Source organism: Lepisosteus oculatus, unplaced genomic scaffold, assembly GCF_040954835.1.
Source record: "Lepisosteus oculatus isolate fLepOcu1 unplaced genomic scaffold, fLepOcu1.hap2 HAP2_SCAFFOLD_89, whole genome shotgun sequence".
Classification (NCBI taxonomy): Eukaryota; Metazoa; Chordata; class Actinopteri; order Semionotiformes; family Lepisosteidae; genus Lepisosteus; species Lepisosteus oculatus.
The window spans coordinates 395284-411704 of record NW_027168427.1 but is presented as its reverse complement, the minus strand read 5'-3'; the positions used below and the strand labels follow the sequence as shown (position 1 = coordinate 411704).

The 16421-nt window shown below is 41.3% G+C and overlaps 2 protein-coding genes across 2 annotated transcripts; both read left to right on the top strand.

Moving 5' to 3' along the window:
• Window positions 1-2982: 2982 nt before the first annotated feature.
• Window positions 2983-4822, top strand: LOC138236457 (zinc finger C2HC domain-containing protein 1B-like). The gene is made up of 2 exons (XM_069186799.1): window positions 2983-4029; window positions 4433-4822. Exons 1-2 carry the CDS (start codon window positions 3463-3465, stop codon window positions 4679-4681), a joined length of 816 nt encoding a protein of 271 aa, XP_069042900.1. The 5' UTR covers window positions 2983-3462; the 3' UTR covers window positions 4682-4822.
• Window positions 4823-11047: 6225 nt separating this feature from the next.
• Window positions 11048-12887, top strand: LOC138236459 (zinc finger C2HC domain-containing protein 1B-like). The gene is made up of 2 exons (XM_069186801.1): window positions 11048-12094; window positions 12498-12887. The coding sequence occupies exons 1-2, from the start codon at window positions 11528-11530 to the stop codon at window positions 12744-12746; spliced, it is 816 nt and encodes a 271-aa protein (XP_069042902.1). The 5' UTR covers window positions 11048-11527; the 3' UTR covers window positions 12747-12887.
• Window positions 12888-16421: the final 3534 nt, after the last annotated feature.

The window sequence follows — 16421 nt, the reverse complement described above, 5'->3', positions numbered from 1 at the left end:
GCTCTGTCGTAAAAGAGGAAATAAAAAGCAACTGGTTTTGACTTTAATGCACTGAGACTGTGGAACTCACAGAACTCTCTTGTCAGAAAGGCAGCTTCTAACAGCTTTTAAGTGAAGACTAAGAACACTTTTCTATTTTATTAAAATAGATTATATATGTTTTGTTTAAATATATGTTATAAATGTTAAAACGACAGCTCGTATAAGCTTGTATTTTTACCTTTCGATCATTTTTATAATTGCTTTGAGTTGCTTTTACCATGATAAACAGTACAAAATATGAGGTGTTGAACTTGTCTAAAGTTTTAAAGCGCTTTATGACGTAAAGTGTGATGACAGTCCTTGGCGGTCTATGTAACAATTCTTCTTGAAGTAGGTCATCGGGCCAACAGTATACAAACATTACAGCTCAAGTGCTTTTGTATCTGAACGCTTTTAGGTAAGTTATTTAGCAGCTGCGGTATTAATAATGATTGTAATGGCAAATTCAATTGCAGGTAAAATAAAAATGGCGGATAACTTTCTTTCTAGCTTCGTGAAGCGGTCGCGCTATATTATACATATATACCATAATAAGAAACATAATATGTACAGTAGAATTTTTCACTTTAAGCTGGCATTATCCAGAACCGGGTCAGGGCCCGGACCCGGACCGTGCAGTGTGGTCCGTCGGCCTTCTAAAGATGTTTAGGAGATCGAGGCGCCCTTGGATTTGATTAGAAACTTGCATAATTTCTTAACTTGACCCCATTATCTTAAAAAAAACGGCCAGGCCAAGACCAAAGCATGAAGGCTGCGAGGATCGGGGGACTCTCAGTTTTGGTCACAGCGTACAGTAGTAGATCAGTAACCTCTGTTTATCGTGATAACCTTTAATTATTTTCCAGTACTTTTTTAAATGATAAAACACATTGTCTCGCCAGTTTTGCTAAAGATACGGTTTTAGTGTTTACGCATAAATTTGTAAGCCGTAGGTTTAAATCTCGTGGTCTTATTTTCTGCATTTTCATCGTAAGGGAAGGCGCTCGTTTGCGATTTACGCGCTGAACATTGTAAGCAGAGGAGCCTTAAGGCACAGCCTCGCCTTAACACCATCGTTTGCATTGTCATTGTCATCCAGAAAAGCAGTCGTAAGAAAATGAATCTGTGGCGGCTCCGAACATTAAAAAAACTATATCTAGACTGCAAATACATCCCAATCTTACTATCAACACGTTTTAAGAGCGCTCTCCTTTCCACCGGTATACAAGCTAAGAGAGAAATATTGGAAATCCCATCTGAAGTAGCCCTCGTCTCACCTTCGGAGCTGTGAGCGATGGGGATCATAATTAAAAGGGGTACAGTTACTTTGAAAATGTGTATGTGATACTTAAATTTAAATCAAATAAAAAGATAAATTATATAACACAGACTGCTATCTATGTCCATGTGTTTAAGACGTATGAATCGGTTTTAAAACAGGCACACCCCTTCTCACAAATCCGACTGGAGTCTCAGTCCGTCGTCGCGATGAATTAGGAGCTCAGATGTAGGCTAAGTGATTGCAATTTACTTATTTAAAAGAACCACTTCAAATCAAAAGGGAGACATTTTGTAATGGTAGTTATCGTATTATAGTATACGATAACTGTATACGTAGTATACGTAATTGTAGATATAAAGTACATAAAGGGTATGAATAGGTGTGAGCTTTTACTGTATATTTAATATTTTATCTGACCCACTTGTAGAAACCGCCTACTCAGATTTATTTAAGTGGTCTGCCACCATAAAGACAGAAAAATATAATGACACCCTGTTACATTAACTGTAAAATAAACGCCGTAACTGCGGCCATATGAAAATTTGGATAAAGATTATACAAACATCCTAAGGAGCTCTATGACATATGAGCGTCGTAATAATGGTTGGTGACCTGACGTAACAGTGCTCCCTGAATTACGTGATCTGTATATACCCAAATACAGATATATCACATAGGGAGATGCAGTCAAACATTGCATTGCTATCGTCGTGGTGAACTATTTCTCCGCTGTTTAAAACTTGTTTGGTAAGTGTCATCAAATATGCTTGTCAATTTGTAGCGAAATCGATATACTGTATCATAATCCTTCAGCTATCTATAATGTAGTGAAACGGCTAATTAATATTGATAAATTCCCTTATTCACAGTGACTTTTGCTCAAACCCCTGTTGCATAATGGGTTAATTTTATATAAAAAAACATTTATATCATAGATATAATACAAGCTTTGAAATGAAATAGCACATTTCCAGGTTTCAGTTAAACATTTTTAAAAAAGCTCATGACTTTAAGCATTCTGAACATTGAGAATGTTATTTGGGAAACAAATGTTTATTATGATGTTTATGTTTAGGATCTGTCTCCTACTGAGTCAGCATGCAGCATTCAACACCATTAGGTTTAATATTAAAAAGTTGTGTATTTCCTGAATTGTTTTTTTTTTTTATTCTTTTCTATTAGACCATACTAGACTGTGCAGGATATCATTTATTTGCCATTTTTGCCTTTTCCAGATACCTGGGAAACAAAGCTCATATCTCATTTGCCAATGGAGCCCAGTCCTAAGCCTGGTGCTCTGTCCCCCTCCCCGAAGGACACAGACTCGAATCGACCCGCGCCCTTAAGGCAACAGGATCTGATCTCCACGTACTGCCCGCCTCCCAAGATACAGCTTTTGAAGGACACCTTCCAAGAGAAACTGATGCAGGAAAAGGAGAAAAAAATGTACAATCGGCGGCAGGAGGCAGCTCTACAGAAGATGAGAAAATCTTTCCAATATGTCAAATACGCTGCGGAGAAGAAGACGGGGAACAGCTATCGCTTCCAAACCCAACAGGGCCCCGAGAAGAACATTGTGGGGTATGATCGGTCTTACCCCCTGAAGCCTATGGGTAACAGGAAAGTCTCCGGCCCTGGTGAGGTTCCGGCTGTGGACCGCACGGAAGCACAGAGTGATTCCTTGTTTGCCCCCACCCCGCCTCAGGATGGTCATGAGAGGCCCTGCGAGAGGCCGGGCAGGAGGGGCTCAAGAGTACGCAAACCTAAGGACAGGACTGTCCTCCCCATGGTGGCGACCCCTCCAGGGCAATGCCCTTCTCATGCCAATGGGAAGGAGCACTTTCAGTTGCAAGAGGAGCTACGAAAAGTGGCCGAGGCAGAGGCCGCGCTGAAGGAGGAGCATCGCCGGAGGGAGGCCAGCCTGCAGGATGAGATGCGCCGGAAGGAGGCCATGATGAAGGACGAGATTCGCCAGAAGGAGGCCATGATGCAGGCGAAGCTCTTCAGAGCTCAGGAGGAGCTGAGGATGGTTCCGAGAGAGATGGAAGACTCCAGAGAGGTGGCCGGAAGGGAAAATAGAGGCGAGGCAGAGCGAGCTTTGCCCCAGAGGACCATGGGCCAACCACCGCTCTAAGGCCGTGCCTCTTCTGACCTGCAGAATGGAGAAGCAAAAAGCCTTCACTCCAAGGAAAGCCCTTCCTATCAGAGGAGACAACCTTGATTATGGTTCTCCAATGGAAGACGGCGGATGCGCAGAATCGCACTTTCCCTCTGCGCTTTCCCATCAGGAGAGACGTCAAGTGAGCCCTTGCAGCCGTGGGCTAGAAGACGTCCCCTGTGGAAGGAGAAAGTATCTCAAGAAAGCAAGGCTCCCTGAAAGCGACGTGTCAGCGGCACAGGCCGCGCAGGCCCACTTCAGAAATAACACCACATGTCTGGATGAACAAACTCTGTCAGTGGAAAACAGATATTTGTCCCCTACAAGTCTGATCCGCCCTACCGCTGAGCATTTTCCATATGAGAATAGCCAGAGTGGAAACCCTCAGCTGGTGCCCTGTGAACTGTGTCACGGGAAGTTTGCTGTAGAGAGGCTGGAGAAACACAGCAAGATCTGCAAGAAGCTTCAGAATTCAAAGAGGAAGGTTTTTGACTCTTTCAAGCACAGGGCCAAGGGAACAGAACTGGAGACATACATCCATAAGAAGAAGGTTAAACCGCCAATCGTGGTAAGGGCTATCCTTAAACTCTTTCCAAGCTTCCCTTTTTTTCTCCTAGAGTCAGACTCAGCTTATAAATCAATGTAAACAATAAATAAGTGTTTTATGAAGTACTCTTCTGAAAAACTGCCGCAAAGGCACATTTGCCAGACAGAATAAATGTGTCTTAGTGACTTCTGAATTCTGTTGTAAAAATCTACATATCAAGCAAATAGCACTCACAGGAAACAAAACCATAACTACGTAAATTGTACTCTCTACCCAATGACCTGAAAGGTAGCCCCAGAAAGCTACGTTATTACTGTATTGATATTTTCTTGCCTTGTGAATGGTTTGCGACCAGACTGTGTACGCAGTGCTAGTCTGGACTTTTTCTGGAAGCTGTTTTATTGGTTTCATTTCCTGTTCCCAGCTGAGAAAGAACAACTGGAGGCAGAAGCACGAGGATTTCATTCGGAGCATCAAACAGGCCAGGGAGGTGCAGCAGGTGATCACGCAAGGAGGGAAAGTTGTGAACCTGCCCCAGCCCCCCGCGAATCCAAACCCCGACTACGTGCCCTGCCCTCACTGCGGCCGGCGCTTTGCCCCCAGGCCGGCACAGAGGCACATCCCCAAGTGTCAGCACATCAGGAGCCGCCCTCCTCCTCCTCCTCGCAGATGAAAACTGATGTGAAGAAGAGCAAAAGAGTCATGATCTTGGCTCACGACTCACGTCCTGCTTTTTCTTTTTAGAAACACATTTAGCACAGTTCATCCGTATGATGATGAAAAAAAAATGTTACCTTATTTTAATTAAATGATTTTTTTTTGGTGGACTGGTGTTTGCCTAGCTGTGGTTATTTCAGTTTTTCTCTTATCATTCATACACCTTGACCTCCTAAAAATAATTTTTCAACCTGGAACGTACAATTAGCAGGCAATAGAACAGGTCACATTGGCCTTGGAACCATCAAAAAGTAGTATTCACACATTCTCTGCATCAATTTTCCTTTAAAACAACTGAAAAAGCAAGGTAAAGAGTGATTGATTTTTTTAACGTTTTTTTTAAAGTTTTTAAAGTTATTTGATTTAATTTATTTAATTTACATAATATTTGAAATATGTTGGGATTAATGTGACTCAATATTATCTGCAGCTCTTACACTCCAGGCACCTGATAAAATGGAACGCAGTGTCTTTGCCTTACATGGCGCTCAGCTCTTCCTCAATCCCAGCAGAAGCACCAGCAGAAGCAGCAGCCTCCGGGTCCTGCCTCATGCACAGCTTAAAATGCAACACCAAGTAATACAACAAACAACAGGGAAAACCATTCACGATCAGACACATCCGTTGATTGCTGGCTCTCAGTAAAGGGACATTGCATCATTACATCACAAAATAGACTACATTTCAAGGTTAAAGAATTACCATGTTCTGCGATTCAGAACGAGGCAGCAAAACTTCCTGTAATCTGTTGTGGCCCTATGACATTGTAAAGGAGCAGGCTTGTGAATACATCTCGTTTAATCCAATGGAAATATAACTCTCAACTTTTTTACGTTTTTGCCAATAAATAATACTACATTGTTAACTCTGCATAAAGAACCTTGGAATGGAACGTTTTTTGCAGTGAAATGTTTGCTGCATAACCTATACCCTTTCTCTCCTACATCACATTGCATTAGTCATTACAGTGATTAGTGAGCAGGAAGGGCTGCATCACATCGCAATTTGTGTGGAACTTGAATGCGAATTTGTTACAACATGGCGTAACTTACAGTCCTTTCACAAAATTCATGATTTTGTGCTCAATTTTGAGTTTGTAAAGTTTTTCTATAATGTCAATGATTTTATTTTGTGACTGAAATTAAATAATTTTGTGTCTGCAAAATTGGGACTGTAGTTCCACCTTAACCTACTAGTACTGTATGTCTTTGGACTGTGGGAAGAAACTGGAGCACCTGGAAGAAATCCACACAAATGAAGGGAGAACATACAATTCCATCCAGACTGCACCCCAGGAATTGAACCCAGGACCCCAGTTCTGTGAACCACAGTGCCACCTCATTGCTATAGTCACTATAATTAATGTCAAAACTCATTTGCAAATGAGCAGCCTGGGATCCAAAAGGATCAAGACAAGGATCCAAACAAAGCACTATCCCAAAGCTTGGCTTTGTACCGTATATAATACAGGGCTTGATGCAGAAGGCAGATAATCTAAGTCCATGCAATAATTGCTAAGGGAAAGTGACTTTGTGTTCTTGGAGGGAAGTCACTCAACACGGAGCTGTGTTAGTGAAATGATTGTTCTGATGTACGGCTGATGTCCAAACACTGAAAACATGATTGTGTATGCAATCGCACTCCCGAGCTCCATTGGGTATGGTTAAAATAACTTTTTATAGTTCATCACATTCAAAGTGTGTGTACTTGATGAAAGTGTAACACGCATTTGGAGGAGTTATTCAGGATTTTCTTTCATTCAACTATTTCAAGACCCATTATTTTCAGATGTTGTAGTATACGTGAATAATGAAAGGCCTTCATATTACACAATGAAGGAATGACTTCGCAGGTGTGAAGAATAAAAGATTAATTCAGCTCACTTTGGGGAGTTTCACAATGGCCCTCCTTATAGAAATGTGGGTTTGATTAAAGGAGTGAAGAAAAAGCACTGAATAATATTTGCTTCTGTAAACGTAATCATCTCAAAATATGGTTGAAGAAATTGAAGAAGGTTAAACATAATTCAAAACGTATAAGGTCAATTTAAGTACAACCAGAATTCTAGTGTTTATGCAATGCATCTGTGGGTTGATATGAAATATGGCCGTACTTAAACTAAACGAGGTTATCGAGAGCATATTCCGAATACGGCTTTGGCCAGTTGTACTGTGAACTGCGAGGACCGTATCTTATCCTGAACTGGCTGTGCGAATACCGTCCTCTGCTGGCAGAAGGAATAGATTACAACGGCACTGTATTGGCGATTAGTCCTATTGCTAGAATATTGAAACAACAAGGAGTCCGCGGAGTCAAGCAATGCTGAATAAACAAGTACCTGAAATTCAATAGGATTTTGTGTATTGATTACAAATAGGTGTGGAATTCTCATGTACAGTGGTATTCATGGATTCCTTACACAAGCAGCAGTTGTTATGATGCTTTCGTAATCTGAATATAAATCTGTTATCTACTTAAAACTGTAATTATTGAATAGATTAATGTCTTTGAAATGCTTCATTAACTGGGCAGTTTCCATGTTTGGAAATGTTTTTATTTTGATTGCTGATTGCTAGATACTGTATGTTTAATAGGCATGCTGTGAATATTTTCTACAAGAGCCAAATAAGACAGTTATGCTGTAGTAAGTTCTATATAAGTTATATAACATAAGTTATATTTTGTTCTGAGGTCAATTTGAATCTCATACTAAATAACTGGTGTCCTTTTATCTGAGAAACACTACCTGATTGATCACCTGATGCCTAGAAATTAGCATGCACAGTAGCCCAGCGTTTAGCATTGCTAGCTCACAGTGCTGAGGCCCTGGGTACACTTCTGGACCTGGGGTGCTATCTGTATGGAGCTTGTATGTTCTCCCCATGTTTGCATGAGTTTGCTTTGGGTGCTCCGGCTTCCTCCCACAGTTCAAAGAACTACTGGTAGGTTAATTGGCTTCTGGGATAATTGGTGAGTGTCTGTGTCTTCCCTGCATTGGACTACCATCCAGTCCCAGGTATCTCCTGCTTATTACTTTCTGAGGCTCTGGCTCCCCCGTGCCCCGCGACCCCCTGACCCCCTGACCCTGAATTGGATGAAGCGGTTAGAAAATGGGTGGTTTCTGTTATGCTCTGGTCATGCTCTGCCATAGCAACAACTTGTAAAAAATGTAGATGCTAGGATTTAACTCAAAGAAGGAGCTCAGATCACTGTGTTGGCATCGCTGTACAGGTGTCCGGTGTGTTTTAGAACATGTGCTAAAATCTTATTTACTAACTTCTAGACTTTTTACCCCCCATATCAGCCTGCAGGTGCACAGTGGTCTGTGGACACCCTCCTTGCTCTGTCGTAAAACAGGAAATAAAAAGCAACTGGTTTTGACTTTAATGCACTGAGACTGTGGAACTCACAGAACTCTCTTGTCAGAAAGGCAGCTTCTAACAGCTTTTAAGTGAAGACTAAGAACACTTTTCTATTTTATTAAAATAGATTATATATGTTTTGTTTAAATATATGTTATAAATGTTAAAACGACAGCTCGTATAAGCTTGTATTTTTACCTTTCGATCATTTTTATAATTGCTTTGAGTTGCTTTTACCATGATAAACAGTACAAAATATGAGGTGTTGAACTTGTCTAAAGTTTTAAAGCGCTTTATGACGTAAAGTGTGATGACAGTCCTTGGCGGTCTATGTAACAATTCTTCTTGAAGTAGGTCATCGGGCCAACAGTATACAAACATTACAGCTCAAGTGCTTTTGTATCTGAACGCTTTTAGGTAAGTTATTTAGCAGCTGCGGTATTAATAATGATTGTAATGGCAAATTCAATTGCAGGTAAAATAAAAATGGCGGATAACTTTCTTTCTAGCTTCGTGAAGCGGTCGCGCTATATTATACATATATACCATAATAAGAAACATAATATGTACAGTAGAATTTTTCACTTTAAGCTGGCATTATCCAGAACCGGGTCAGGGCCCGGACCCGGACCGTGCAGTGTGGTCCGTCGGCCTTCTAAAGATGTTTAGGAGATCGAGGCGCCCTTGGATTTGATTAGAAACTTGCATAATTTCTTAACTTGACCCCATTATCTTAAAAAAAACGGCCAGGCCAAGACCAAAGCATGAAGGCTGCGAGGATCGGGGGACTCTCAGTTTTGGTCACAGCGTACAGTAGTAGATCAGTAACCTCTGTTTATCGTGATAACCTTTAATTATTTTCCAGTACTTTTTTAAATGATAAAACACATTGTCTCGCCAGTTTTGCTAAAGATACGGTTTTAGTGTTTACGCATAAATTTGTAAGCCGTAGGTTTAAATCTCGTGGTCTTATTTTCTGCATTTTCATCGTAAGGGAAGGCGCTCGTTTGCGATTTACGCGCTGAACATTGTAAGCAGAGGAGCCTTAAGGCACAGCCTCGCCTTAACACCATCGTTTGCATTGTCATTGTCATCCAGAAAAGCAGTCGTAAGAAAATGAATCTGTGGCGGCTCCGAACATTAAAAAAACTATATCTAGACTGCAAATACATCCCAATCTTACTATCAACACGTTTTAAGAGCGCTCTCCTTTCCACCGGTATACAAGCTAAGAGAGAAATATTGGAAATCCCATCTGAAGTAGCCCTCGTCTCACCTTCGGAGCTGTGAGCGATGGGGATCATAATTAAAAGGGGTACAGTTACTTTGAAAATGTGTATGTGATACTTAAATTTAAATCAAATAAAAAGATAAATTATATAACACAGACTGCTATCTATGTCCATGTGTTTAAGACGTATGAATCGGTTTTAAAACAGGCACACCCCTTCTCACAAATCCGACTGGAGTCTCAGTCCGTCGTCGCGATGAATTAGGAGCTCAGATGTAGGCTAAGTGATTGCAATTTACTTATTTAAAAGAACCACTTCAAATCAAAAGGGAGACATTTTGTAATGGTAGTTATCGTATTATAGTATACGATAACTGTATACGTAGTATACGTAATTGTAGATATAAAGTACATAAAGGGTATGAATAGGTGTGAGCTTTTACTGTATATTTAATATTTTATCTGACCCACTTGTAGAAACCGCCTACTCAGATTTATTTAAGTGGTCTGCCACCATAAAGACAGAAAAATATAATGACACCCTGTTACATTAACTGTAAAATAAACGCCGTAACTGCGGCCATATGAAAATTTGGATAAAGATTATACAAACATCCTAAGGAGCTCTATGACATATGAGCGTCGTAATAATGGTTGGTGACCTGACGTAACAGTGCTCCCTGAATTACGTGATCTGTATATACCCAAATACAGATATATCACATAGGGAGATGCAGTCAAACATTGCATTGCTATCGTCGTGGTGAACTATTTCTCCGCTGTTTAAAACTTGTTTGGTAAGTGTCATCAAATATGCTTGTCAATTTGTAGCGAAATCGATATACTGTATCATAATCCTTCAGCTATCTATAATGTAGTGAAACGGCTAATTAATATTGATAAATTCCCTTATTCACAGTGACTTTTGCTCAAACCCCTGTTGCATAATGGGTTAATTTTATATAAAAAAACATTTATATCATAGATATAATACAAGCTTTGAAATGAAATAGCACATTTCCAGGTTTCAGTTAAACATTTTTAAAAAAGCTCATGACTTTAAGCATTCTGAACATTGAGAATGTTATTTGGGAAACAAATGTTTATTATGATGTTTATGTTTAGGATCTGTCTCCTACTGAGTCAGCATGCAGCATTCAACACCATTAGGTTTAATATTAAAAAGTTGTGTATTTCCTGAATTGTTTTTTTTTTTTATTCTTTTCTATTAGACCATACTAGACTGTGCAGGATATCATTTATTTGCCATTTTTGCCTTTTCCAGATACCTGGGAAACAAAGCTCATATCTCATTTGCCAATGGAGCCCAGTCCTAAGCCTGGTGCTCTGTCCCCCTCCCCGAAGGACACAGACTCGAATCGACCCGCGCCCTTAAGGCAACAGGATCTGATCTCCACGTACTGCCCGCCTCCCAAGATACAGCTTCTGAAGGACACCTTCCAAGAGAAACTGATGCAGGAAAAGGAGAAAAAAATGTACAATCGGCGGCAGGAGGCAGCTCTACAGAAGATGAGAAAATCTTTCCAATATGTCAAATACGCTGCGGAGAAGAAGACGGGGAACAGCTATCGCTTCCAAACCCAACAGGGCCCCGAGAAGAACATTGTGGGGTATGATCGGTCTTACCCCCTGAAGCCTATGGGTAACAGGAAAGTCTCCGGCCCTGGTGAGGTTCCGGCTGTGGACCGCACGGAAGCACAGAGTGATTCCTTGTTTGCCCCCACCCCGCCTCAGGATGGTCATGAGAGGCCCTGCGAGAGGCCGGGCAGGAGGGGCTCAAGAGTACGCAAACCTAAGGACAGGACTGTCCTCCCCATGGTGGCGACCCCTCCAGGGCAATGCCCTTCTCATGCCAATGGGAAGGAGCACTTTCAGTTGCAAGAGGAGCTACGAAAAGTGGCCGAGGCAGAGGCCGCGCTGAAGGAGGAGCATCGCCGGAGGGAGGCCAGCCTGCAGGATGAGATGCGCCGGAAGGAGGCCATGATGAAGGACGAGATTCGCCAGAAGGAGGCCATGATGCAGGCGAAGCTCTTCAGAGCTCAGGAGGAGCTGAGGATGGTTCCGAGAGAGATGGAAGACTCCAGAGAGGTGGCCGGAAGGGAAAATAGAGGCGAGGCAGAGCGAGCTTTGCCCCAGAGGACCATGGGCCAACCACCGCTCTAAGGCCGTGCCTCTTCTGACCTGCAGAATGGAGAAGCAAAAAGCCTTCACTCCAAGGAAAGCCCTTCCTATCAGAGGAGACAACCTTGATTATGGTTCTCCAATGGAAGACGGCGGATGCGCAGAATCGCACTTTCCCTCTGCGCTTTCCCATCAGGAGAGACGTCAAGTGAGCCCTTGCAGCCGTGGGCTAGAAGACGTCCCCTGTGGAAGGAGAAAGTATCTCAAGAAAGCAAGGCTCCCTGAAAGCGACGTGTCAGCGGCACAGGCCGCGCAGGCCCACTTCAGAAATAACACCACATGTCTGGATGAACAAACTCTGTCAGTGGAAAACAGATATTTGTCCCCTACAAGTCTGATCCGCCCTACCGCTGAGCATTTTCCATATGAGAATAGCCAGAGTGGAAACCCTCAGCTGGTGCCCTGTGAACTGTGTCACGGGAAGTTTGCTGTAGAGAGGCTGGAGAAACACAGCAAGATCTGCAAGAAGCTTCAGAATTCAAAGAGGAAGGTTTTTGACTCTTTCAAGCACAGGGCCAAGGGAACAGAACTGGAGACATACATCCATAAGAAGAAGGTTAAACCGCCAATCGTGGTAAGGGCTATCCTTAAACTCTTTCCAAGCTTCCCTTTTTTTCTCCTAGAGTCAGACTCAGCTTATAAATCAATGTAAACAATAAATAAGTGTTTTATGAAGTACTCTTCTGAAAAACTGCCGCAAAGGCACATTTGCCAGACAGAATAAATGTGTCTTAGTGACTTCTGAATTCTGTTGTAAAAATCTACATATCAAGCAAATAGCACTCACAGGAAACAAAACCATAACTACGTAAATTGTACTCTCTACCCAATGACCTGAAAGGTAGCCCCAGAAAGCTACGTTATTACTGTATTGATATTTTCTTGCCTTGTGAATGGTTTGCGACCAGACTGTGTACGCAGTGCTAGTCTGGACTTTTTCTGGAAGCTGTTTTATTGGTTTCATTTCCTGTTCCCAGCTGAGAAAGAACAACTGGAGGCAGAAGCACGAGGATTTCATTCGGAGCATCAAACAGGCCAGGGAGGTGCAGCAGGTGATCACGCAAGGAGGGAAAGTTGTGAACCTGCCCCAGCCCCCCGCGAATCCAAACCCCGACTACGTGCCCTGCCCTCACTGCGGCCGGCGCTTTGCCCCCAGGCCGGCACAGAGGCACATCCCCAAGTGTCAGCACATCAGGAGCCGCCCTCCTCCTCCTCCTCGCAGATGAAAACTGATGTGAAGAAGAGCAAAAGAGTCATGATCTTGGCTCACGACTCACGTCCTGCTTTTTCTTTTTAGAAACACATTTAGCACAGTTCATCCGTATGATGATGAAAAAAAAATGTTACCTTATTTTAATTAAATGATTTTTTTTTGGTGGACTGGTGTTTGCCTAGCTGTGGTTATTTCAGTTTTTCTCTTATCATTCATACACCTTGACCTCCTAAAAATAATTTTTCAACCTGGAACGTACAATTAGCAGGCAATAGAACAGGTCACATTGGCCTTGGAACCATCAAAAAGTAGTATTCACACATTCTCTGCATCAATTTTCCTTTAAAACAACTGAAAAAGCAAGGTAAAGAGTGATTGATTTTTTTAAAGTTTTTTTTAAAGTTTTTAAAGTTATTTGATTTAATTTATTTAATTTACATAATATTTGAAATATTTTGGGATTAATGTGACTCAATATTATCTGCAGCTCTTACACTCCAGGCACCTGATAAAATGGAACGCAGTGTCTTTGCCTTACATGGCGCTCAGCTCTTCCTCAATCCCAGCAGAAGCACCAGCAGAAGCAGCAGCCTCCGGGTCCTGCCTCATGCACAGCTTAAAATGCAACACCAAGTAATACAACAAACAACAGGGAAAACCATTCACGATCAGACACATCCGTTGATTGCTGGCTCTCAGTAAAGGGACATTGCATCATTACATCACAAAATAGACTACATTTCAAGGTTAAAGAATTACCATGTTCTGCGATTCAGAACGAGGCAGCAAAACTTCCTGTAATCTGTTGTGGCCCTATGACATTGTAAAGGAGCAGGCTTGTGAATACATCTCGTTTAATCCAATGGAAATATAACTCTCAACTTTTTTACGTTTTTGCCAATAAATAATACTACATTGTTAACTCTGCATAAAGAACCTTGGAATGGAACGTTTTTTGCAGTGAAATGTTTGCTGCATAACCTATACCCTTTCTCTCCTACATCACATTGCATTAGTCATTACAGTGATTAGTGAGCAGGAAGGGCTGCATCACATCGCAATTTGTGTGGAACTTGAATGCGAATTTGTTACAACATGGCGTAACTTACAGTCCTTTCACAAAATTCATGATTTTGTGCTCAATTTTGAGTTTGTAAAGTTTTTCTATAATGTCAATGATTTTATTTTGTGACTGAAATTAAATAATTTTGTGTCTGCAAAATTGGGACTGTAGTTCCACCTTAACCTACTAGTACTGTATGTCTTTGGACTGTGGGAAGAAACTGGAGCACCTGGAAGAAATCCACACAAATGAAGGGAGAACATACAATTCCATCCAGACTGCACCCCAGGAATTGAACCCAGGACCCCAGTTCTGTGAACCACAGTGCCACCTCATTGCTATAGTCACTATAATTAATGTCAAAACTCATTTGCAAATGAGCAGCCTGGGATCCAAAAGGATCAAGACAAGGATCCAAACAAAGCACTATCCCAAAGCTTGGCTTTGTACCGTATATAATACAGGGCTTGATGCAGAAGGCAGATAATCTAAGTCCATGCAATAATTGCTAAGGGAAAGTGACTTTGTGTTCTTGGAGGGAAGTCACTCAACACGGAGCTGTGTTAGTGAAATGATTGTTCTGATGTACGGCTGATGTCCAAACACTGAAAACATGATTGTGTATGCAATCGCACTCCCGAGCTCCATTGGGTATGGTTAAAATAACTTTTTATAGTTCATCACATTCAAAGTGTGTGTACTTGATGAAAGTGTAACACGCATTTGGAGGAGTTATTCAGGATTTTCTTTCATTCAACTATTTCAAGACCCATTATTTTCAGATGTTGTAGTATACGTGAATAATGAAAGGCCTTCATATTACACAATGAAGGAATGACTTCGCAGGTGTGAAGAATAAAAGATTAATTCAGCTCACTTTGGGGAGTTTCACAATGGCCCTCCTTATAGAAATGTGGGTTTGATTAAAGGAGTGAAGAAAAAGCACTGAATAATATTTGCTTCTGTAAACGTAATCATCTCAAAATATGGTTGAAGAAATTGAAGAAGGTTAAACATAATTCAAAACGTATAAGGTCAATTTAAGTACAACCAGAATTCTAGTGTTTATGCAATGCATCTGTGGGTTGATATGAAATATGGCCGTACTTAAACTAAACGAGGTTATCGAGAGCATATTCCGAATACGGCTTTGGCCAGTTGTACTGTGAACTGCGAGGACCGTATCTTATCCTGAACTGGCTGTGCGAATACCGTCCTCTGCTGGCAGAAGGAATAGATTACAACGGCACTGTATTGGCGATTAGTCCTATTGCTAGAATATTGAAACAACAAGGAGTCCGCGGAGTCAAGCAATGCTGAATAAACAAGTACCTGAAATTCAATAGGATTTTGTGTATTGATTACAAATAGGTGTGGAATTCTCATGTACAGTGGTATTCATGGATTCCTTACACAAGCAGCAGTTGTTATGATGCTTTCGTAATCTGAATATAAATCTGTTATCTACTTAAAACTGTAATTATTGAATAGATTAATGTCTTTGAAATGCTTCATTAACTGGGCAGTTTCCATGTTTGGAAATGTTTTTATTTTGATTGCTGATTGCTAGATACTGTATGTTTAATAGGCATGCTGTGAATATTTTCTACAAGAGCCAAATAAGACAGTTATGCTGTAGTAAGTTCTATATAGGTTATATAACATAAGTTATATTTTGTTCTGAGGTAAATTTGAATCTCATACTAAATAACTGGTGTCCTTTTATCTGAGAAACACTACCTGATTGATCACCTGATGCCTAGAAATTAGCATGCACAGTAGCCCAGCGTTTAGCATTGCTAGCTCACAGTGCTGAGGCCCTGGGTACACTTCTGGACCTGGGGTGCTATCTGTATGGAGCTTGTATGTTCTCCCCATGTTTGCATGAGTTTGCTTTGGGTGCTCCGGCTTCCTCCCACAGTTCAAAGAACTACTGGTAGGTTAATTGGCTTCTGGGATAATTGGTGAGTGTCTGTGTCTTCCCTGCATTGGACTACCATCCAGTCCCAGGTATCTCCTGCTTATTACTTTCTGAGGCTCTGGCTCCCCCGTGCCCCGCGACCCCCTGACCCCCTGACCCTGAATTGGATGAAGCGGTTAGAAAATGGGTGGTTTCTGTTATGCTCTGGTCATGCTCTGCCATAGCAACAACTTGTAAAAAATGTAGATGCTAGGATTTAACTCAAAGAAGGAGCTCAGATCACTGTGTTGGCATCGCTGTACAGGTGTCCGGTGTGTTTTAGAACATGTGCTAAAATCTTATTTACTAACTTCTAGACTTTTTACCCCCCATATCAGCCTGCAGGTGCACAGTGGTCTGTGGACACCCTCCTTGCTCTGTCGTAAAACAGGAAATAAAAAGCAACTGGTTTTGACTTTAATGCACTGAGACTGTGGAACTCACAGAACTCTCTTGTCAGAAAGGCAGCTTCTAACAGCTTTTAAGTGAAGACTAAGAACACTTTTCTATTTTATTAAAATAGATTATATATGTTTTGTTTAAATATATGTTATAAATGTTAAAACGACAGCTCGTATAAGCTTGTATTTTTACCTTTCGATCATTTTTATAATTGCTTTGAGTTGCTTTTACCATGATAAACAGTACAAAATATGAGGTGTTGA